The 24,252-nt window shown below is 41.7% G+C and overlaps 3 protein-coding genes across 4 annotated transcripts in view; 1 reads left to right on the forward strand and 2 right to left on the reverse strand.

Moving 5' to 3' along the window:
- Window positions 1-711: 711 nt before the first annotated feature.
- LOC128886642 (uncharacterized) lies at window positions 712-6,478 on the reverse strand. Of its 2 annotated transcripts, none has more exons than XM_054141713.1 (6): window positions 6,289-6,478; window positions 4,357-4,597; window positions 3,748-3,887; window positions 2,871-3,168; window positions 1,811-1,946; window positions 712-852 (listed from the first exon to the last, which is right to left on the reverse strand). In XM_054141713.1, exons 2-6 carry the CDS (start codon window positions 4,580-4,582, stop codon window positions 765-767), a joined length of 888 nt encoding a protein of 295 aa, XP_053997688.1. In that variant the 5' UTR covers window positions 4,583-4,597; window positions 6,289-6,478; the 3' UTR covers window positions 712-764. The 2 variants fall into 2 exon arrangements, with proteins under 2 accessions (XP_053997688.1, XP_053997697.1); XM_054141722.1 differs by lacking the exon at window positions 712-852 and adding an exon at window positions 959-1,503.
- Window positions 767-11,209, forward strand: LOC128886702 (COMM domain-containing protein 4). The gene is made up of 8 exons (XM_054141835.1): window positions 767-900; window positions 9,411-9,457; window positions 9,560-9,631; window positions 10,323-10,388; window positions 10,456-10,495; window positions 10,565-10,765; window positions 10,861-11,007; window positions 11,082-11,209. The coding sequence occupies exons 2-8, from the start codon at window positions 9,455-9,457 to the stop codon at window positions 11,117-11,119; spliced, it is 567 nt and encodes a 188-aa protein (XP_053997810.1). The 5' UTR covers window positions 767-900; window positions 9,411-9,454; the 3' UTR covers window positions 11,120-11,209.
- Window positions 11,210-14,843: 3,634 nt separating this feature from the next.
- Window positions 14,844-24,252, reverse strand: part of LOC128894377 (microtubule-associated protein futsch) — a 37,957-nt gene continuing 28,548 nt past the window's right edge. The window contains exons 10-11 of the mRNA XM_054156070.1: window positions 17,143-24,247; window positions 14,844-15,568 (exon numbers count right to left, since the gene is read on the reverse strand). Coding sequence (XP_054012045.1) covers window positions 15,399-15,568; window positions 17,143-24,247 — 7,275 coding nt within the window. The 3' untranslated portion in view covers window positions 14,844-15,398. The remainder of the gene's footprint in view (window positions 15,569-17,142; window positions 24,248-24,252) is intronic.

Here is a 24,252-nt window from a genome sequence, read left to right on the forward strand (position 1 = left end):
TTTTAAACTAATGCAGCACTATTAATGCTCCACGGAGATAAAATATAGGCGATGAAAATACCTACAGAATGAGACCTCGAACGTCTTTCAATCCCCGTTTTCTGCACACATAAAGAACATATCAATCACTACTTGTTCCCAAAAGGTCATCGCTTCAGTTTAAAAAATGGCGAAGATACGAATTTTTGAAAAAACGCTGAATTTTCCGGTTTTCCAGATTTTTCTCCGTTCCTCATTATCCGATCGAGACGTTCGAGATTTCATTCTGTAGGTATTTTTATCGCCTACATTTTATCTCCGTGGAGCATTGATAGTGCTGCATTAGTTTAAAATTTATAACCAAAGTACGACAAAAATCACGATTTTTTACCATTAAATTGTAAATAACAAGAAAACGGAACAGAGTTGGGAGTGAAAAACGTATACCTATTAATCTACGCATCCCCTTTTATGTAACTGCACAATCGGTTTGCTGTTACTACTTTTGTCACAAAAACGATGTTTTAATTCTCTAGCGATTGGCTTAGATAGTTGCGAACGAAGCTCGTACAACGCTTGTGCGAATTCAACAAATTTAGAGAAGAATAAATAAATGCCTGTTCCGTGAGACGAAATTTATGACTACTATGACGCGACACTGCACTGTTAGAATAGTTATCCCGCTAATTTTGCAATGTTGCCAACCTCTATGTTTCGTTTACCTCTAGGCTTCGCTTGGTGTCGGAGCTGGTGACTTTCTTCTAGGATGGTAGGAGTGAATGTTCCTAGTTGTTCATAGAACTCCGTAGATGGAGTTGGCTACTCTTCGACGAGACTTGGTGACAGTAGAGTGTACAGTGCACAGTTCCTAACCTGCAAACGTTAACCTGTCAAAATTGTTTAAACCGTAATTTCCATTGGGTAAGTTTGTCACTTGTGAATATATATCAATTTAGAATGAATATATCTTATTATTCGTTCAAGTATACAATAATATATCACAATATACACAATGCAACTGTATACACAAACCCAAAATGATCTCGATCACCCATTTATTTACATATAATATATCGCTCGATGTATTTCGTGTTTTTGTTGAAATTGTGTACTATATGCATTAAATAATTGCGTAATAAGTGAAGTGAAAAACAGTTTTTGTTTTCGTCGTAATCTTAGACCTTTTGATCTTTGAACGTCTCGTATCAGATGTTTTTTTAAGAAATAGTTACAAGAGAGACGAATAGTTACAAGAGAGACTAAATCGTTAACGAACTTATTCGAGAAATGTTCAATTCATTGTTAACTGTAAAAAAAATGTTGCTAGAATATTGTTTCGGGTCTGTTTTATCCACTCGAGGAAAAGAAGACGTTCTTCCTTTTGCAGAATTGGCGGGAACATCGAACTATTGATTCTTGAAACGAAACTGGCTCGTTTTTTTATTTCTTTTCCCTTCCGACCGATCGAGTGCTATTTCCTTGATTTGTCCATAGAGTGTTTTCTTGTCAGCCATTGGCATTATTCTACGGTAACACACCAATTGTAATAATAATAATAATAATAATAATAATAATAATAATGATGATGATGATGATGATGATGATAATATTTAAAAAGGAAAAGAGAGGAGTGAGAAGACAAAATGAGAAGAAGAATTCTCGTTTTAACGTATCGATATTATACGTAAATTTTTATTTCTTTCGAATATTGTTTTCTACATTTACCGTGATTACTTGTTGTTATTGTATGGATCGTGTAGAGTAAAGCAAGACGAAGGTTACAAGCAAAGAAAAGTGATGTTCAAGACGTTAAAACGTTGACATTACAGACCAATCGTTATCGTTGTTGGCAACTTTATCCCTCTGCGCGTAATCATTTTCATTATTTATGCGTGAAATGCTCTTTTTTCGTGCCACGTTGTTTTTATTAGCGATTCTTCCAATCTCTTCTTCGCTCGCAATTCCATCTTAAAAAACGTACAAATGTTAACGTTTAAATTTCGAAATCCATGATATTTTTACTCGTTAGTGATTGGTCTGCGTACGTTTAAGTCACTTAATAGTTAGTAATTCTTCGTTCGAATTTTGAATACTTAAGGGGTAACACCACACTAGAGGCTGAAAAGAGGCCTAACTTTGATAATTAATTTTGAAAGTATCGCAAAAGGAATACGATTTCTTTTTACAGGGTTTATTTAATACATTCTGTTGTATACACGAAAATTATTGTGTTATAATTTTAGTACAAAATGGCGACGACGAAACGAGTCGAAAATTGACTTTTTAACCGACTTGGAAAAGGAGGAAGTTACTCATTTTTACATGTATATTTTCTTTTTTCTTTTTTTGTTTGGTTTTTTAAACGCCTTCACGGGAGAACGGTTTTCTGGTTGTGTATAACATTTGGGACAAAAAACCAACAAATTTTGTAATATACTGCTGTCTATAGAAGTACGTAGCGGTTTTTTTTTATTTAATGTAAACTTTTTATTAACAATTTACTGTTATTTTTTAGCCAAGACGGTGGTTGGTGCGCTATTTATACAATATTTGATTTAAAACACGAAACCTTACGCACTTCTATAGCCAATAGTACATAGATTATAAAATTTTTAGGTTGTTCCAGATTTTATAAACAATGAAAAAACCGTCCTCCCGTGAAGGTGTTTAAAAAAAAGTCAATTTTAAAGACTCGCTTTGTCGTCGGCATTTTGTAGTAACATTATAATACAACAACTTTTGTTTATACTTCGATGTGTGTTAAATAAACCCTGTTAAAAGAAATCCTATTTCTTTTGCGATACTCTCAAAATTAATGATCAAAGTTGGGCCTTTTTTTCAGTCTCTAGAGTGGTGTTACTCTTTAATACGATGTCATGCATGTCACTGACCTTGCATGATGCCAGATATATTAGCGCCAATTGGCGAAGGTTCTACCATTAGGATAAATCGCTTTCGATCGAGTTCTTGGTCTGCTCTCTTCCCAGACCACATATACCATCCTTGATGTTTTTTCTCAGACTTCTCTCGTACCGTTCGGTTGAGAATATTCGCTGAAGAATCCGATTTTTCTCGTTTACCGTTGCCGGGGTAAAACAACTGACGAATCGGTTTACGATCTCTCATTTTCACATCTCCCCACGCGTATATCAAGTCATTATTTTCCCGAGAGGGGAATTCATCAAATTCCTTCAACGGAGAATAATTTCAAACGATCGTCAACTTAACTTAAAGGTCCCATACACGATACGATCGGTCGTACAACTTGTCGTGCGACAAATTGGTTCGTTGAGTCCCTTCGACCGTTTAAATGAGAATTGTATTGACTGTGGCGTGTTTTCGTACCACCCTATACACGATAAGATCCGTCGTACGACAAGTCGTACATGTCATGTCGTACATACAAGTCGTAGGACAGATCGCACAGTGGTTCATTTTGCAAGAAACCTGGCCAAAATTCAATTTCTAAAGTACGCGGAATCCGTAAACTGCCGTAGTGGACTTATTATATATGTAACACCGCAACAAAAATATTTGTGTTCTTCAAATATAATAGTTATTTTCTGAGAAAACACTTTAAAGTTGACGATTTGTCTCGTTTCCTTAATTTTCACATTCGATGCAAGATATTACCGCGATTACGTAGTGTTCGATATCATTTTTATCGGAAAACTGGTGATGCCCGTACGATAAGTCGTACGACAGATCGTATCGCGTATGGAACGTTTTAGAGAGCAGCGAAATATCTCTAGAAATACTTGATCTTACCGGAACCAAATGCTTAAACCATGATCCTGTACCTTTCCTTTTCCTTTCGACGATCCTTACGTTCGAGTCGGTCGCGCGATTGTAGTTGAATCTTTCACTGTCCTGCGCGTCATCGAAGTTACTGTTTTCTTCTCGTTCATCTAGAATTGAAACGCATCATTTTCGATTACTGTTATTCTGTTTTATCTCACATAGTAGAATTAAATTAAGGGGGCACTATACATTTTTCGAAAAAAATCGATTTAAAACAAACTTTCATAATTGTTCGATAGTTAGAAATGGCAACAATAAAATGTTCGCATGATTTTTGACGTCAGTCAAAGGATAATTTAGCTTTATTGAGTTTGTTCACTTGAGGCATTATCACGAAATTAAAAAAACAAATTGAATAAGACGAGATGGAACCGCAATCACTAGTAGCCACAGGATAATTGTAGAAGACTTCTGGTGGCAGAAGTCAAATGTACGCGAGATATCGATAAAACAAATCGATTCTATGGAAAGATAACGAAAAAGGCTGGGACGACAAAGAAAACGCCTTGTTTTGGTTTTTCTGCTTTTCTTGAAAAATCGTATTGTATGCCCCCTCCTTAAGTTGTCGTCTCTTACCGGGTACAACCATGTCCTGTTCGGATTGCCTTTTCGTCCTTTTCGCCTTGAACGATTCACCTTTCCATCTTTTCGATGCGTTGATCACGGATCTTTCGCCCCAATTGTAAAGGAGCCCGTTACTTTTATTGTCCAGCTGGGTTAGGTCCGACAGGGCGCCGCGAATGGCGGGTTTTCCAACGATCGAGTGCACCAACAGAGAGACGATCGGAAGAAGAATCCACATGTCTGACACGAGACACTTTACAAAGAATTAATGTAAATAAGGAGATACGGACTGCGATCGAAATATTACGAAACATGAAATATTATTATAGTTTGGTTGAGGCACTGTGTACCAGGTTGTCCAATAAGTTCCCGGACGCTTGATCCTTGAATTTTTGACATTAAAATTCTTTATGACATTTGACATCCAAATCGGAATTGGACAATTGGCAGAAAGATGGATGAAAACTATTATAGAAGCATATACATAGAAGTGATGGCATTTATTTTGAAGAATAATTATTGCTTGATTTATTGGTAGCAAATGTCCGGGAACTACGAACAAACCATTTACTAGGTTGTCTCATATCATTTTTTAAGGCGATAGACATATGGTACCTCTAACGTAAACCTGCTAAAGTAAAATAAACTTATATGAAAAAAGTAAAAAAGAGGAGGACAAAATGTCCAATCCGATAAAAATAGCGCAGACATGTAATACTTTGATGCAAAGACGGGGCTATTAACTGTGTACTCTTTATGAGACGGCAGCGTACCTACATTGCAATCTTCTTTCGAAAATATAATCTGCTAATTGCACGTTTCTATTAAAATGGAAGGAATTTAAATTGCTATACGCATTGTAAAATGTTTTATAATGTATTATCGTAAACGCTGCGTCAATATTTATTTGTTCCCGTATGTAGACTAACGTGATCGATACCTAACGACTTAGTACCAATTTTCTTCGAATCTCGCGACAGGTTCAGCTTAAAGTTGCTTTTAATTCGATTTAGTTTTCAATTTTCCTTTGGAGAAAAATTAAAGGAAAATAACGCATCCGTGTAATACATCCTTTTTTCGTTTGTACGTTCTTTTCGTCGCGATCGATGCTTTTACAATGATAGTCGAACGATGCAGCGCAGGGAAGAAGGAGAGATGCACTTTCGTCAGCGTGCGTGTTAAAATTTAGTTAGCGAACGCTTTCAAACCTGTCATTTAAGTTCTTGTTTGTTTTCACGCGCCATTTATGTCCAGTACCTTATACGAGAATGAAAATTCTTTTTTACGATACACTCATTCTTCGAATTCCGCTCGACAACTATACATCTCGAGTAGATCTACAACTTTAACCCTTTAACCCACGATTTACGTTCCAACTGAGGCCCAAAATGTAAACCAGATCGGCCAGCCTTCGAACCATCCGGAAAATCGGATCTAGGTTGTACAAATCGCGCACGATTTACGTAATTTAACTTCACGTGCAAGATACAACTGATTTAATTTTGTGAAATATTTGACAAGCAACCCTGATGTAATAATTCCAGTAGATATACCACGAAACGTTTATCATCAATCAATAAAATATAACATTTATCTCCAGGTCCTGAATAAATTAGCAATTCACGTAATTAGCATTCATATAAGAATCAATAATAAAAAAGTGTGATATTACAAATCGCGACCGTCGCGCTACGAACCATGCCCGTAATATTTACATTTGGCCCGAATACGAGACTACGAGTCTAACAGGTAGTCGTAGGTTAAATGTATCATGTTAAATGATAATAAAATAAACGGTAAATAATAATAATAAACGATTGAAGATATTCTGTCTGTCATTTCTACCAACGAAAACAACCGGAAATTGGTAATCGAACCGATCAAGAATTGTCATGAGAAATAAAAAGTGCGCTAAAAAGCGTCGTTAAATACTATCGTACTCACCTTCGAAACTTCTCCTTTCGATTTCGGATCGCGTCGAAAGTAATCGACGCTAAACTGTCACGGGATCGAACCGAATGGTAGAAAGAAAATTGTGCTTTCACCGATACTTTCCGGTATGCGTACGATGCCCGGGCACCTGAAGCGCTAGCTTCGGTAAAATAAGGTACACAGTGGCCAGGAACGATACGCGTTGCTCTTCTTATACCCGGCACGTGTTCTTCAGCTCACTCTCCGATTGGTCCAAAAAATCAAGCCCAGCTTCGTCAACCGTCTCTTTCACCCTTGCCGTTATTGCTGTTCACGCTTAATATCTTTGTCGCTCCTCCACGCATCTTCCTTCCCCTTCCTTTCGCCTCTTCGCTTCCCCGTCTCCCCCTTACTCGGTCATTTTTGTCGTTTGCTTTCATCGCACATTTGATCGAGACACGAGCTTATCTTTCCATTCATTTTTTCCGTATCGATAATGTGATTAGACCGCGGACATATTAAACGGAGGAAACGTAACCTTTTATCTAATCTTTCATTAAAACTTTCATTACTCCCCCTTGTTTCGTTCGACAACTTCCGAGACGTTCATGGGATTTTTAATCGCCAATCGTTCGCTTCTTCGTTGCTCTAGGACAAGGCTCCCTAAACTTTCTTCATTCACGACTCCATTTATGATTGGGGTTTTTTTGTTTGCACACCAAAGAATATAAAATAAAGATATGTACAGATTTTGTGACGATTTATTGATTAGGTAACAATATACATAAAAAAAAAGGAAGTTTTAGAATTCGTTTAAAAACATACAGAAATGTGAAATTAAAAATTGCACAAAGAGTTGCACAATCGTAGTTATTATAGTTACAAAAATTCTATACCATATTTTTCATCAAAACTGAATTTTTTTGCAATAACATGAATTAAAGAGAATGTTAAATATTATTATCTAAGCGATTTCATTTGACGTTGCGATCCATGGATTACGAAGCCCTGTTCTAGAATGTATTAAGTTGTCCAAAAAGTTTCTTCCATGACTTGTATTCTGTCATTTTACGTAGCAATGTTTATATAAATAGACCACTTAATTTCTTAGATCTTAATGTTGTAACCATAGCGGAGCAAAATGAATCTTACGCAATTCAATAATATAACGTTAGACATAAACTATCGTGTATGTACTACTTATTAATGAAATAGAAGAAACTTTTGGGACAATCTAATAAAATTTTCAATGCTCTGTAAAAAGATAGGAACGTTTCTAAGTTAAAAAAAAAAAGAAGAAATTGAAAACAGGGGAGAAATGGGGGTAGCATATGCGCGTAAAGGTTAAAAATGTGTCGCTGCGCGTCCTAAAAGATTATCCCGCGTTACCGTCGTAAATTTTCATGCTACGCGATGTAACATTTCTCATTTGATACTTGACAAAAAACCTTACAGAAGTAGTCTCCTTTCCCCTTCTCACCCGTAACCAAACCAAGGGTAGTTTGACACGCATCGACGAAGGATTATTATATTTGATTATTATATCCTCGAGAACAGTCGAGGTAATAACCATTGTCTTTAAAGTTAAGCACCTGCTGAAAAATACAGTAGAGCGGGCAAGATCGCGCATTAGTTCCAGTCTGTAGATTCGTCCGGTCGGTCGAGACGTTTCTTCGGAACGTTTAACATTCTTCGCTGACATCTGTTTGTACACGAATACAAATGGCAGGGCCGACGCGAACTCACATTCAAATTCTACGCTTCAATTTTAGAACGAGGAATTATTTATTTACACAATATATATTTATATAATGGAGGAATTATTTATTTACACGATATATATTATACTAGCTGTGCCCCGCAGTTTCACCCGCGTGGAATACCAACGTTGCAACCCCTTTTTACCCCTTTAGGGGTTGAATTTCGAAATATTCTTCCTTCTTCCTTGTATATATCATAAAGGAAACCTCTGTGCAAAATTTCAGCTTTCTAGGTTCAATGATTTAGCCTGGACGTTGATTGTAATCAGTCAGGGCTTCATTCTTATATTCTTATATTCATTCTTAGATGATTCTTCGAGGAAAAAATGAATCGAAAATGAGCAACAGAGTTTTTTAATTTGAGCTTTCAATTTTGAGACAATTGGTCTTGAATCTCCTTGGAGCACGTGTACGACTTGACCACCGTGTCTGACCATTACTCACCATTTCTACTTACGTTGCTAATTTATGTCGCTTCTGTTATGTTAGTGTCCATTTCGATTAGTTGTAATCATTTAAAAAATTGCAGTTTGCATAGAACAGGTATGGCACATTAGACAATGTCAGAATCAGTAGATTTTCGATTTATTTTTACGAAAACGAAGCTTCCTATGAAAAAATATCATTCTTTATTTTCGATTCGTTTACGAGCAAAGAATCATCGCCTGTTGATGACGTTATATTTAAGACTAGCTGTGACCCGTGGTTTTTTATCCCGTATTTGTCGACGAGGAGAATGCGCTCCTTTAAATATGGAGGAAAAAATGACTCTTCTTATTGCTCGAAAGCAAGGCGGAAATGCGTCGCTGGGGAGAAAACTATTTTCCATGCCTGGAAACATTTTTTATTCCAATCGACGACTAAAAGTTTTGTCGACTCGTGAGGTCGTTGTAACTTTGAAGGTTTTCTCGTTAGAAAGTAGTAGGAGGGATAATACGATACTACAAAGGATCGAATGAGAAATTCGTTTTGTTCGACACTCGAATCGAGAAAAAGGCGAAATAGACTCGAACTCTGTACCTGTTGCAGCAACCACACCTGTTGGTTCGACGACACCGTGACGTAACATTTTACGTACTCGTCGCGTATCGATGTTATTTTTTTTATATCGATTTGACCCATTTATCGAAAAAGATGTCAGCTGCTCGTGAAACGAGATACATACACGGTTTCTTGTTTTGCGCCTCGAGCGATGTACATAATCGTAAGAACTTTACGATGCGTGAAACAATGCGCAGGCGTACATAATGTAATGATCTCTTGCGCAATCTAGCCAAGTAAGAACTGGCCAAGCACGCAAAACTGTACTCGATGCTCTGAAACGCTGACGAACGAGATATTAGTCTTCTTAAGATTATCGTGATCGAGTAATATACGAACGAATTTACGTTTCAGACGGGGACTTTGTTCGTCGTATATTTAGGAGACAGCGATCGAAAATGGTAAGATGATATTTCGCCCGTATTTAAAGATATCTAAGGAACGCGTGCATCGATTTACCATAGTTATTAAAGCAACGCGTTTCTGTCTTCCTTTGTTCGTAGAAATTCAGATTTCTAGGCGACGGAGACTGTCCCGATTGGCTTTTAGCAGAAATCAACACGTTGTCGCGCATGGTACAAACTTTAATCTGTTCTACATCTTCGATAACACTGTCCAACATGAATTTTCTTCTGTAATATCCACTGAGTGATCCTTATAGTGTTCCTCGTGTTAAATACGAATCTGAAAGCCAAATTGCTCCATCACCCTCAGTTTTCCAAAAGCACAAGATTTCGTAAAATCGGTCAATTTTGAGAGAAAATGTACTACTTGAAAGCTGCGAACGTTAGAATGTTCTATTTAGTTTTAAAAGGTAGAGGAGATTTCTACAATACCTAATGGTTCTTTAGATTCAATTTCTTTGGAGCTCAAAGTGTCGATAAAATGATTGTCGGTGAGGTAAAGGTGACCTTATTCGCAAATCTAGATAGCTTAGAATTCATGGCAATAGAATGCTAAGAAACATCTCGAGTTGCTGGTAGATACCAGAAAAAAAGTCGAGTGCAAAGGGTTAACAGAAAACCCCGACTCAGAGCGCGAGTATGCCGGTGGAGCGTGGTCTATACTACTGCGGCTGTCTATGCGTAGCCTATACTACTGTGACCGTCTAGCGCGTACCTTATACTACTGTGACCGTCTAGCGCGTAGCCTAGTATAGTAATCAGCCAATGGATATCGCAAAACCTAAAGAAACTATAAATTTGTTGGACAGTGTAATTTAATACGCCTATAAATGCGTCAACTAATTCACCGTTTGTTTTGCAGACATCAATAAAAATCAAACTATTAGGGCAAACCGTTGCAAAATATTTAACGGAAGGAGAACTTGACGTAAGCGCTTATTCGTAATCCATTGTTTATAAACTTTTCACTATCATAGCAAAAGTGTTTCTTTCAGGAAGAGAAAATTAAAAAGATCACTCAAGACGCTAAAGTTGGTAAGTGTATTTAACTCGATCGTTTTAAGGCAATTCCTTTCATTCCTAAATTTCTTTAAATTTGCGAAGAATTGGACGATGCAAAGGCTATGGTGGCGGCCCTTGAATTGATTTTCACGTCGTCTGCGCGACACGGAGTTTCCGCGGCTGATTTGAGTAGCGAATTGCAACAACTTGGCCTACCTCGAGAACATAGCGCCGCGCTTGCTAGACTGCATACGGATCATTGTCCTCAAATCACAGTTGCTTTATCTTCGCAGTCTTTGAGGGGTAATTACGACGTTGGAATTATTTTAGCGAATAGAAATTAGGTGGCCTCTCCTTCTCAGATAAATGCATAACATATCCCGTTAACGTTTTCGCAGTGAGCAGATTGTCGTCGATCGAAGTCTTACCTTGCGACAATTCCTCGCCGTTTTCCACGATATCCTTAAAATTGAAGAAATTGGATGGCACCGGTGAAGATTCTACTATCAACATTTCGAAAGATGATCTACAAGTTTTGCTGACAGGTGAGCGTATACGCGTGAAATAGCTATGGCTATTTTGCATCTAATTTTCTCATTCGTTTGTCTTTGTTTTCAAGAATTACGGAGGGCAAAGTCGTTAATGGACAATCTTTAAATATCTATTATTAAGATGCCGTACCATATATTGTACTCTGCTGCTGCGTAATGCAATTTATTATCAATTAAAATAACACTCAGCGACGTACACTTGGAGATAGCGGTAAGCTACTTTGTTGACAGTTTATTGTATTCCAAGATTCCCATCCTGGTATCAAGCTTTTTTCTTGATTTCACGTTTACTTTCGTTAAACCTTTCTTTACTGGCGGGTCTTGTATGTCTCGTCTGAACAGAATTCATTTATAAAAACTATATTATTTTATTTATTGCTTCCCCGTTAATTTTCTCACGGTACTGTACTATAATTATACGCTATTTATACGCTTTGAAAACTATTGTGACTTTCGAGTCCACTTTTGTGAAGTTCGTTTTTAATTGTCGGATGGCAGCACGAGCTTTCCTTCTTTTGGAAGCTTGAGACAACTCTGTAAGATTATACAAGACCAAGATGGACGCCTAGATTTTCAAAACTTTTGAGAAATTCGGTAAATAAAGGGTTAATGAAACGGATAGGCAATAATTGCAATGGAGGTGTCAACGGATAAATGGATCGAAAATTTTTTAATCAAAGAAAACTTAGAGATTTTCTTTCTCTTCGTTATTTCTCAGTGATTCTTAGAACCACCGAACGAAGTATATTTAAATTTCGATAGCTTCTCACCTAAAGTTAGTTTCCAAAATTATCATTCATCGCTCTGTGCGGTTCTTGTCTTTTATTTCGAATTCTACATTTTTACACAGTAAAATCTACCCAACTAGTAACTAAAGCTTTGAAACGAATTTCTTAAATCGCTACTTAGTTCTAGAAATGGAATGCGATAAGAGATGTTTTGGAATAAGCAGAGGACGTTGTTTACATGTTTTAACAAAAGAACCTGTAATATATTTAAGTTATAATGTATATTTATTATATTATCATTTTTGTCATATAGCATAACATTGTTATTTCTATATTAATAATAATAATAATAATAATAATAATAATAATAATAATAATAATAATCATAGCACCATGAACACTCCACAGTAAGTATTTTAATTCGTTATTCGAAAAACGCGACGCGCCGATGCGCTTCAAGGGGTGAGAACCGCGACTCGTATAATATAATCGTGAAATACCGAAGTCGCTTTATGTTTCTGGTGCAATCTCGTAAGGACATAGGACCCACCTGCGAATGACTAGATGATTTTAACATTAGGAAACGAGATTTTCTGACTAGACCCTTGGCGTATCCGATGTTTTCCGCGGAGTAAACATACTCTGATCTATCATGCCTTAAAACATAGATCGCTTCCTTTCGAAAACGTCGACTTTTTACCATTTTATTTACCATTTTAGATTTAGGAAAACGTGGATGCTAAGACCGAACGAGAACATTTACCCCGTTGCGTTCGATAGTCAGATACGTCGGTAATTGAAGAGAAAAAAAAAAACATCACCCGGCTCTTCTAAAACGGATTTTCAAACGAAATCGTATCACCGTTCTCACACCCGATAAGCACCGTGATTTAGGGGTTCGTACAGGTGTCGAGGCTGACATTTTCGTAATTCTTTATCGTTACTTCTTTTAAGTTTGTTCCTATTTTTCTTTGCCCTTGCATCCATATATATTATATTATATATTTGTGTGTATAATATATATATTTTATTCTTCGCACCTTCATATTTGTTCTAAACTGTCTTAGTGAAAGCTCGTTCTCGTTAATTATATCTTTCCTTCTCTCAATTTAAATTCATCCCCTCTCTTCGGAAACTCGTCGACGGTGTACCTTCGATCGTTCGTCTCATCTCACCAACCGATAATATTCTCACTCATTTATCCCTCTCGTATCCGTTAAATTCAATTTCATAATTTTAACATCCTACCTAAATAGCTGGTCTTTATTACTTGCCAATAAATAATACATAAATACATAGGTACATGTTTCGTCACCATCGCACATTCATGCGACTAGCTCTCCGTATTTTTTTTCTTTTTTACTAATCAAGCAAAGAAATCGTCCATTTTCGTGAACAGCGATCGACGTTTACGACGATGATAACGAAAGTGACGTTTGGTGCCGTTCGTTACGAAAACAACTGTAACGGTAATTATAATATTAGGCTAGCAACGATAATGATAATGGTAACAGTAGCAACGGTAGTGATAGCGAGAATGATAATAATAAACAATAGTGGCGACGTGTTCTAGTATCGTTGGCGATAGTAAATACCAGAGACATGACGTCATCGCTGTCGTCGTTACGAACGTCAACATCGTCGTTGTTATTGTTGTCATCATTAACATCGCTCGATGCGTTGGAACCTCGTCGTCTCTCTCTTCGCTACAATTTCTTCGATACAGTCGTTGCAAAAAAACGCGTGTCGTAATGAAGAGACATGTACGTAAGTAGAAAAAAACCCGAATCAATTCGAAATTCTTAGCGACGAGATTAGGATAGTGACACTTCCCTTTGTAGGAATGTATCTCGCGTAATAACAGCGACCAACGAAATATTTGTTCGTAACATTTTTAGGAGTATACATATATAATATATCAGAGCCAGCGTATTCTTTGAGATCTCAGGGCACAGCGAAATATTTGTTCGTCAAAACGAATATTCGTACGGTTATCGTTATCGGCGCGGTTGTATCCTTTGGTTTGATTTCAAAATGGCGCGCGTTTGGTATCCGTACCTTCATCGTTCGCGAAAGTGATGTACTTCATTTGCTCCAAATGAGATACTTTGATTCTTTTTTTAAAAAAATACCTACGAACGGATTTAGGATAGGGGCGACTAGCTTTGTTTGCAACGTATCGGTCTGAACGGATCACGGAGAAACAGAGATAAAATTATCGAACGTGGACGTTCGTCCATTGGATGGATCTTGTACGAATTTATCGCCGTTTCAATGTCTCCTTCCGATATTTTACTTTCTTTGGTGCGAGAAAAGGAATCCCTTTCAACAGGTATCACTTTCGAATTATTCTCGTGTCGTCTCTGTGCGGACTCGAGTAATTTATTGGAATGGAACGTTTGCATTCGCAATCCTTGACGCATCACTGGTTGCTTCTCCGTCTAATCTATTCGACTCCCAACGACCGTCAAAGTTCGTCCTTTAGTACTTGCGTATTTCTATTCTCTACGGTATAGAAACACGACATAGATAATTCCTATCTAATAGTCGCCAATGCGCGTATAGTCGTTAATCTACACTCGAATAGACATCAACGACGAAAAAGTAAAACCATTGAGTCGGGTGACTCAAGCTCGTATCGACCTATCCACGAATTCGAGTAGCCTACGAACAAATCTCTCGTTTCTCGAGTTTCTCTTGGTCGTCATAGTTGTCTCGTCCTCTTTTCTCCCCCGTTTATCGTGTAACATCGTTGCCTTGTTCCTGTCCTGCTTCGATAGTCCTAGACTCCTTTCCCGATGACCCACTGTCAGTAAAGTGGTACTCGTCGCTCTTAAAGCGGCAACCCTGTCGATATATAAAAATGTACTCGCGTTTCGCGACGTCGAGAAGAGGCTCCGAACACTTTCTTTCGTGTTCTCGAGCTTCGACGAATGCCGACGCGTGGAAATTGGAATATTCCGCACGGATTCGTAGGGCTTTAGGAATAATGGTATCTCGTACCGACGAAAAGGCTACTTTTCGATACTTTCTCCTTACGATCCCGTCAACAATTTCAAGCTTCGATCTATCACAGCCCTTTTTTTTTTTTATTTTCCTTCCGGCTCTCTTTGCTCTGGCAGTAACCAGTACTCTGTTTCTTCCCAGGTAAATGTCGTTCGAAATTAGTAAAACGATACAGACCGGAGGCTAGATTGACTTTACTCGGAAGCAAGCTCGTGGATTGTATCCGGGCGGGAAGAAGGGTAGTCTTGGGTTTTCTGTTTACCGTCGTCCTTGGATGGAGGAGGTGGGACAACGGTAAGTCGAAGGAGGAATACTGCGATACAGGTCGCGGTTAACTCTCGATATAGGTCGACGTAACTCTCGAGAGACGAATCTGGATAGAACGGGTGCGGTGAAATTAAGAGCGAACTCTTCCGGCCGGGATAAACGACGAAACTTTACAGATCGCGCTGCCTCCGAATCAAATCGACGTAGCCTCCGTTTAGAATTTGTCAAAGTTCTAGGAGCCGCTAGTAGGGACGGCGGGTTACGACGTTTCGCGGCGCGTCGCCTCGATTTTTTTCATGGAAACGAGTCCAGAAACGAAGCGATGGTGTATTTTCTGGACACCGCTCAGAACTCGACTATTACGGCTGAGCAGGCTGCCAATCCCTAGAATTCGAGTCTGTAGGCACTGCAGCTAGTCTCGTGGTCCTGAAGGTTGATCGTACATCTGGATGCCGAGGGCGAGAGGTCGATATGGTTCGCGGCGAGGGCCTCTTCGTTGTCGGCCACCCAGTAACCCAAAGTGTCCGTGTCGTAAGTTGGTATTATGGTCACCTCTGAAAAAGAAATGGGTGTTAACGTGCGCGAAGATGCGTAGACATACGGTCAGTCCCATAATTACGTGTTCCAAGATGCCCGCGCATCATGAGTTCGCAGAATATAATTTAATTATTTCGCGAACACGGAACTATAAACTCGTAAATAAAACAGGCAGTATCTGTCATACATTTGTATGAATATTGTTTTAAAATCAAAATTCATTTTTTCCCATAATTTCGACTGTGGATGCAAAACTGATATATATTTTTAATACGTGGGTTTTTGCTACTTTGGCCATTATAAAATAAATATATTTTGTGAAAGTGTGATGAATGTCGCGGGCCACGGGTTGTCCAACCTTGGTTCGTCATGCAATCACGTATACATATATCGTGCAAACCTTGCGAGTTGTCTTTTGGGTAGACACGAACGCAAGCAGCGTATTTTTACGCGGATGTAATATTATTTTTCTTGAAATAACATAGATGCGAGAAATTCAGTGAAAGTAGTTTACATATTCTAAGAAAATTATTTCTCAAGTTATTGTCAAAAAACCGCTTTTGATACTAACAACATTTGGAAACTACCCCAGGAAAATTTATTAAAGCAAAACCAACACCATATTCGGATTCAGCACCCAAAAAACCCTATAGATACCGAGTTTCGTGATGATTGGATACAATTTTTTTATTCCCTATAATAATCCTGGGGAAATTGACAAAAATCGTGACCCAAGATTGGCTTGTCAACTTTAAACGTCCATAACTACCTCAATTCTTAACCGATTTAATTAATCCGCGCGGCGTTGGAAAGCTCTTTTAAAGCCCAATAAAAGATGTTCGATGCTAAAAAACGCTGAGACGGCTTTATCACCCTCAGAATTCGTGTCAAAGATCACAAACCTAAAAAACACTTGCGAATTTTTTTGAGGCCCTTACAATTGTTTCAGCGGGTCACCGATTTTTTTATAAGTATCTATTATGAAGATGGACATTCGGTAAAAATTTCATCGAATTCCTATATAAGGTTCTGGAGTAAAAAAATAAATAGTTGCAAAAGCTGAAAATTTCAAGGGGTTCTTGAAATTCAAAATTTCAAGGGGTCCTTGCCGATTTTCGACCAAAAAATTTCTATTTTTAGATCTCGCCCATAATATGGTTTTCAATGTTTTCTAGAGCGAGAAACACGATTCTGAAGTCGGTTTCTCGATAAAAAAATTTTATCGCGTTATTCACTTACGAAACTCTCGTTTTCCTTGGGTTTAGTCAATTCTGTCTGCCACTTATCGGGCCTTTGCTGTAGTGCCTTTTTACCCTTAACAAATAACTTTGTAATAAAGCGTTTCTGAGCAAACTTGAGAAAACATTTTTTTTCTTATTTCCGCTCGTAGGATACGCTCCCAAAGTTTGTCAATTAAAACCCGCGACACTGTACACGCGTAAAGCTTAGTCACGTAGATATGTATAACGAAACATTGATTTGGAAGCATCAAACCTATAACTAAAATTCAGAAAAAATTCCTTCGATTATAGGACTGACCGCAAGTTTAAGATCAAAATCAAAATAAGATTAAAATTTAAACGAAACATACCGAGATCCTTGTCTTCCCAAGTCTTCTTAGCTTCCAGCAAAGCGTCGTACACCTCTCGGCTGGGCTCGGTGCCGCTGAACACGTAGTATCTCGCGCGTACTCTCTTGAAGAAGTCCAACGACGTGTAATAAGAGTTCCCATGATGAGGCACGTACGTCAAATCCACGTACACCGGTTGAACTTTATTCTTCGAGTCTTTCATCTTCTTATCGTTCTTTCCCGGGCTCTCCGAGCGCTTTTTATTCTTCAGATTCTCGGACAAGACCTTCCTCGCTTGCTTCTTCTCCTTCTTGGGCGTGCTCGGAGTGCCTTTGTTCGAGATCTCATTGCTCACAGGTGTCGGAGAAGGTAACCTGAGGGGTTCTCCCCAGTCGACGGTGGCGTCGAAGTTTCGCGAAGCGTCGTCGTCGGTCGTCGTTCCAAGTTCGTTCGATGTCGCAGCTGGCACCGGGGTCTTCATCAAGTTGAACTTTTGCGGCGGTTTAGGAGACGGAAGACCCAACGGTGTCCCCCAACCCTCCAACGGGTCCTTCTTCGAGTCTGGTTTCGCATCCTCGCCACTCTCATCCGCGGCGTCGTCCTTGACGTCTCTTCGGGCACTGCCGTTCGTGTATCTCGGCGACAGTCCTCTACCCAGCGACTCGGTCGCTTCTTTCATCTCCCTATGTTCCATCAGGGCTTTCTCAAAATCCAGATCCGCCTCGTCGACGTACCTCTTCGGGTCCGGTTTCTCTTCATATCCACCTGCGTACTCCTTTTCTACCGTGAATATCTTCGACGCGTAATCACTGGGTATCGGAATAGGTCCGCTGCTTTGGCGGATGCTGCTACCAACATCCTCCTGGAATGTCTTCATGGCACTGATCTGAGGCGGAACAGCGGGCAGCTCGCCGTAGAAGCTGCTACTCATCGCAGCCGCCGAGAATCCAACCGACGAATCCTCCTTCAAGTATCCACTCGGGTACTGACTAGTAGACGAGTGTCCCTCGGACGACTTGATGCTACCGATGATACTGCTGATCGCGGATTCCGCCGCGTCTTTGCTAGGCAGGTACTCGTCTACTTTAACGTCCATCTTCTCCGTTAGAATCACCGTCTCGCCTTTCTCGTTCGTCGTCTCCGTGACCTCTTTGGTCGTCGTCACGATCTCGCCGTCGTCCGAAACCGTTTTCGTCGTGGTGATGATGGTTCTGATTACTTCGCCCGATCGGAAACCTTCCGGCGTTCCGGTCAAGGATCTGCCTTCGGACCTTCTGTCGGGCGTGGACCTTCCGGAGCCGTAGGATTGACCGCTACCACTGGCGATGTCGGAGACGATGTCGCGTACGAGAGGGGACATCGGGCACTTGTCCTTCTGCTTCGAGTCTTCGGTTCCTTCCTCTTGCTTCGATTTCTCGCTTTCCTTGATAGATTCCTTTGCGAGAGTCACTCCACTTGTTACTTTTGCGTCCGTGCTCGACGAACTTGACTTGTCGCCAGACGTCTCTTCGGTAATCACAATTTTCTTCGTCTTAGTTATCGTTTCGATCGTTTCCGGAACCTCGGTCGCGGTTCCTCTTATTCTTTCCGCGTCCTTATCCCCGATTTCGTCATCGGAGACGACGATTTCGCGTTTGATCACCTTCGTGATCACCACCGGATCGTCCTGCTCGATGATCTCTCGCTTTATAATTTTTCGAATCGTTTCGGGATCGCCTTCGGCTGGAATCTCTCGTTTGGTCACGGTCTCCGAAATAATTTCGGGCTCTTGTTGGTCCACCACTTCCCGCTTCACGATCTTTTTAACCACGATTACTTTGTCGTGGAATTCTTCGTCGGAGTCTGCTCTGACGTCCGACTCCGTTAACTTCCCGGCTTTGTCCGAGACTTCCGTTTCTCCGATCTTGCTCTCCTTCAATACGGTGACTATTTGCGTTGATTTCGGCTGTTCTGTAGGGGACGCGGTAGGTTTCTGTGTTACTGTGGGGATTTTGTCGGACGATTTACTTTCCGCGAATTTATCTTCGGCTTTCTCGACTGTGGAAGCTGTGGGTTCGGAAGTCGAGTCCGGCGTCCCGTCCCGGGTCACGTCCGGCGTCGATTTCCCCGAAAGCGTCGTGATGTGAGTCGTGCGTATCTCCGTCATTCCTGCTAGGAACGCTTTGTGGAACTGGCTCTCGTAACTCACCGGGTAATCGGAAATCGACGTCTCTTTATCGCGGCCTTCCGAGTACTCGGTTGTACTCTTGTACTCTTTGTAACCGTACGACGACTTCGTTCCGTCGTCGGCGAGCTCGAAACGAGGCTCCGGCGACTTCTCGTATCTGTAATCGTCCTTTTCATAACTCTCGTCGGCTCCGTCTTGATAGATCTCCGCGTCGATCACGAGATCTCTCGAGAGTTTCTTCTTCACGATCACTTCCTCTATTATCTCCAAAATGATGTACCGGGGCAAACGCGTCCTAACGATCACTTCCTCCAAGATCTCCTCCGTGATTCTCTTCGCTTTCTTTATGTAGTCTTCTTCTAGGAGTCTCTCGATCTCCGATCTCTTTTCTTCGGATATCGAAATTTCCTCGTCGATGTGCGGCTCGGAGCGAGCGGGACTGTCCAGGGTGGATTTCTCGGAACACAAGCTAGGACTCCTCGAATCGCCTCTCTTCTCTCTGTACCGAAGCTCGAGGAAACCTTTCGGCGTTGGCTTCTCCTCTTCCAGTTTCTCCACCTCGCTGTCCATCACCCAACTCCTCTCGAGCTTCCTCTTCGCGACGATCTCCTCGATGATGGTCCTGAGAATCGCTCGCGGTACGTTCCTCGCTCTCGAAATTTCATCGAAAATGGCCATCGTAATTTTCGTACCTTTCGCGACGAATTCATGCGTTATATAATTTTCGACGTTGGATAGTTCCCTGGGATCGATCGCGGGTATTTTCGTGTCTTTCGCAGGTTGTTTTTGTACATCGAAATCTAGTATCGATTCTCTGCGTACGTTTTCCCTTGAAGTAACCGTGTCTATGATATCCGTCACCACGAACTCTGGGACAGAATAAATCATAACTATTTCTTCTATCACGCTCGTCGTGATCTTCCTTCTCTTTCGTATGTACTCCTCCAAGATATACTTCTCGATATCAGCTTGTTTCTCAGCAGTCACTCTGACGATGTCCTCCTCTCGTTCGTCGTCCCGATCGATGTCCTTTCTGGTACCGAAACCGGTAGCGTCGCCTTCGTCCGTGCTGCCGATAATTCCCAGCTCTTTTTCAATCACTTTTGTGGCGGCAATGCCGATCCCGGTAGAGTCCTTGAACGACCAGTCAGGAGTTTTCTTCTCGTCGAAGGATTTCCTTGGGTCCATATGGGCGAAGGACTCCGCTTCCTCTCGAACCACGTCAGTCTCTGTAGCAGATGTCTTTTCTTGGTATATACTCGCAGTTCTAGACCTGGCCAAGGGCGTCTTATCTCCGGTATATTGGACGCTCTGCGATCGAGATCTGTCTTTAGGTGTCTGCTCTCCGACCGGGGAGCTTGGTAGCTTGGTATCATCCTGCGATTTATCAGGAGATTCCTTGAGCGTTTCGGATCTTCCTTCCGCAGCTTCTTTAGGATCGGTGGACGCGAATCGATCGGTAGGCACTTTGGACTCTTTCGCGTCGCTAGGTTTCGCGTCGGTAGGTGATTTCGATTTATCCTCCTTCGCGTCGACGTCTTTTAGATCGACCTCGTCGTCGCGAACGCTAGGAGACTTGGAACGATCCGTGGCGTCCTTGAAGTCGCTGGAAACGCTCGTCGCACTCGGCGATCTCGACTTGTCGAGGACCTTTTCATCGAGGTCCTTTAGACCGAGCATTTCGTCGGAGATACTCACAAACTTCGAGTGATCCATCGTCCCTTCGGAAACGGCGGGAATGCTAATTACGCTGGCGGATCGAGACTTGTCGGTCGCTTTATCGTCGACGTCCTTCGAGTCGGGTCTCTCGGGGGTGACGCTGGGCGACTTGGAACGATCCACAGGAGCGGTCACGCTAGGAGATCTAGATTTTTCAACTTTGTAGTCAGGCGAACCAGACTTTTCTGTAGAAACAGGACTCGCGATGCTAGGAGATCTGGATTTGTCAACTGCTTTATCGTCGATGTCCTTTAGGTCGGGTTTCTCGGTGGTAGTGCTGGGTGGCTTGGAATGATCCGGTGCTTCTTTGGGCTCTCCAGAGATACTTGTCACGCTGGGAGATCTAGATTTATCAAATGTCTTGTCGTCGGGCGAATCAGACTTTCCTACAGCGGAAGGACTCGCGATGCTTGGAGATCTAGATTTGTCAATCGCTTTATCGTCAACATCCTTTAAATCCGGTTTCTCGGTAGTGATACTGGGTGGCTTGGAATGATCCACAGGAGCCACGCTAGGTGATCTAGACTTTTCACTTATTTTGTCGTCCGGTGAATCAGACTTTTCTGCAGCAACAGGACTCGCGATGCTAGGAGATCTGGACTTGTCAACATCCTTTAGGTCGGGTTTGTCGGTAGTGATGCTGGGTGACTTGGCATGATCCATAGGAGCGGATGTCACGCTAGGTGATCTAGATTTTTCACTTATTTTGTCGTCCGGTGAATCAGACTTTTCTGTAGCAACAGGACTCGCGATGCTAGGAGATCTGGACTTGTCAACATCCTTTACGTCGGGTTTGTCGGTAGTGATGCTGGGTGACTTGGAATGATCCATAGGAGCGGATGTGACGCTAGGCGATCTAGATTTGTCACCTACCTTCTCATCGACCTCCGGTGAATCAGACTTTCCTACAGCAATAGGACTTGTGTCACTAGGAGATCTGGATTTTTCACCTGCCTTCTCCTCGACATCCTTTAAATCCGGTTTTTCGGTAGTGATGCTGGGCGATTTCGAATGATCCATAGGAGCGGATGTCACGCTAGGTGACCTAGATTTTTCACCTGCCTTCTCATCGACATCCGGTGAATCGGACTTTGCTACAGCAATAGAACTCGTGACGCTAGGAGATCTGGATTTTTCACCTGCCTTCTCATCGACATCCTTTAAATCCGGTTTCTCGGTAGTGATGCTGGGCGATTTCGAGTGATCCAGGACTCTTTTAGACTCGCCAGGACTAACTACGCTAGGCGATCTGGATTTGTCAATTATTTCGACATCTTTCAAGTCGGGCTTTTCGGTAGTAGTGCTCGGTGATTTCGCGTCTCCAGGAACGCTTATCACGCTAGATGATCTAGATTTTCCAACTATCTCCTCGACATCCTTAGTATCAGACTTTTCTCCGGCAATGCTGGGCGATTTCGAATGATCCAGGACTCCTTTAGATTCCCCAGGGCTAACTACGCTAGGCGATCTGGATTTGTCAACAATTTCGACATCTTTCAAGTCAGGCTTTTCGGTAGTAGTGTTCGGGGATTTCGATCGATCCGTTGTTTCCTTCGCGTCTCCATGAACACTTATCACGCTAGATGATCTAGATTTTGCAATTACCTCCTCCTCGACATCCTTCGAATCGGCATCTTTCGAATCAGGCTTCTCACCGACGACGCTAGGAGATTTCGAACGATCTTTTGCGTCTTTCGATTCGCCGATCGAGCTCGTCACGCTAGGCGATCTAGACTTGTCGATCGCTTTCTCGTCCACATCCTTCGAATCGAGTTTCTCTTCGGGACTCGGCGACTTGGAACGATCAGACGCGATCGTCAAGCTGGGCGACCTCGATTTCTGGATCGTCTTGTCCTCTGCATCTTTCATGTCAGACTTTTCGTCACTAATGATCGTAGATTTTGCGTGATCCATGGATTCTTTTGGTTCACCGGCTACGCTCGGCGACCTAGATTTTCCGGTCTCCTTCTCATCCACGTCTTTCATATCGGGCTTCTCGCTAGCCATGCTCGGCGATCTGGATTTCTCTACCTCTTTCTCTTCGACATCTTTTACATCGATCTTTTCGCCAGCGAGGCTCGGCGACTTCGAATGATCCATCGTTTCTTTAGTTTCGCCCGGAGAGCTAGTTGCGCTAGCCGATTTCGACTTGTCGCTTGCTTTTTCATCGACGACCTTTGGGTCAGGTTTTTCAATAGTTATGCCGGCCACGCTCGGGGACCTAGATTTATCAATAGTCTTCTCGTCAACATCCTTCAAGTCGGGTTTCCCGCCGGTCGGACTTATCAAACTCGGGCTTCTCGATTTATCAATAGCCTTCTCTTCTACTTCTTTCAAGTCAGGTTTCCCGCCGATCGGACTTATCAAACTAGGTGACCTAGATTTATCAATAGTCTTCTCGCCAACTTCCTTCAAGTCGGGCTTCCCGCCGGTCGGACTCATCAAACTCGGGCTTCTCGATTTATCAATAGTCTTCTCGTCAACTTCCTTCAAGTCGTGTTTCTCGCTAGCGACGCTTGGGGATTTAGAATGATCCGAAACGTCTTTCGTTTCGCCAGCAACGCTCGCAACACTCGGCGATCTAGATTTATCGATCTCCTTCTCGTCGACATCTTTCGTATCAGGCTTCTCACTAGCGACGCTTGGCGATTTCGACTTGTCGATCGCCTTTTCGTCGACGTCCTTCAGATCGGCAATTTCACCAGCAATGCTTGGCGATCTAGATTTATCGATCTCCTTCTCGTCGACATCTTTCGTATCAGGCTTCTCACTAGCAATGCTTGGCGATTTCGACTTCGCGGTTGCTTTTTCATCAACGTCTTTCAGATCGGCAATTTCACCAGCAATGCTCGGCGATCTAGATTTCTCAACCCCTTTTTCTTCAACATCTTTCGCGTCGATCTTCTCCCCAGCAAGACTCGGCGACTTGGGATGATCCATAGTTCCTTTTGTTTCATCCGGAGAGCTTGCCACGCTAGGCGATTTCGACTTGTCGATCGCCTTTTCGTCGTCTTTCAATTCGCCAATTCCACCGGCGACGCTCGGTGATTTCGAGCGATCGATGCTTTCTTTGGTCTCCGCTGATACGCTCGGCGATCTGGATTTCTCGATCTCCTTTTCGTCGTGCTTTTCGCCAGCGATGCTCGGCGATCTCGAACGATCCGTTGCTTCCTTGGCCTCGGCAGGAGAGCTCGTCGTACTCGGCGATCTAGATTTATCGATCGCTTTTTCCTCGGGTTCCTTCA

The sequence above is a fragment of the Hylaeus anthracinus genome, unplaced genomic scaffold (assembly GCF_026225885.1).
Source record: "Hylaeus anthracinus isolate JK02 unplaced genomic scaffold, UHH_iyHylAnth1.0_haploid 0, whole genome shotgun sequence".
Lineage (NCBI taxonomy): Eukaryota > Metazoa > Arthropoda > Insecta > Hymenoptera > Colletidae > Hylaeus > Hylaeus anthracinus.

Bases quoted from the DNA above. Each gene is read 5' to 3' on its own strand.
- LOC128886642 (XM_054141713.1), bottom strand. From the start codon at position 4,582: ATGTGGATTCTTCTTCCGATCGTCTCTCTGTTGGTGCACTCGATCGTT. The intron at 1,947-2,870 runs GTCAGTGACATG...ACGTTTTTTAAG, and splicing joins TATATCTGGCATCATGCAAG to ATGGAATTGCGAGCGAAGAA. The intron at 853-1,810 runs GTCTGTAATGTC...TAACGTTTGCAG, and splicing joins GCCAACAACGATAACGATTG to GTTAGGAACTGTGCACTGTA.
- LOC128886702 (XM_054141835.1), top strand. The intron at 10,389-10,455 runs GTAAGCGCTTAT...TGTTTCTTTCAG, and splicing joins TAACGGAAGGAGAACTTGAC to GAAGAGAAAATTAAAAAGAT. The intron at 11,008-11,081 runs GTGAGCGTATAC...TTTGTTTTCAAG, and splicing joins TCTACAAGTTTTGCTGACAG to AATTACGGAGGGCAAAGTCG.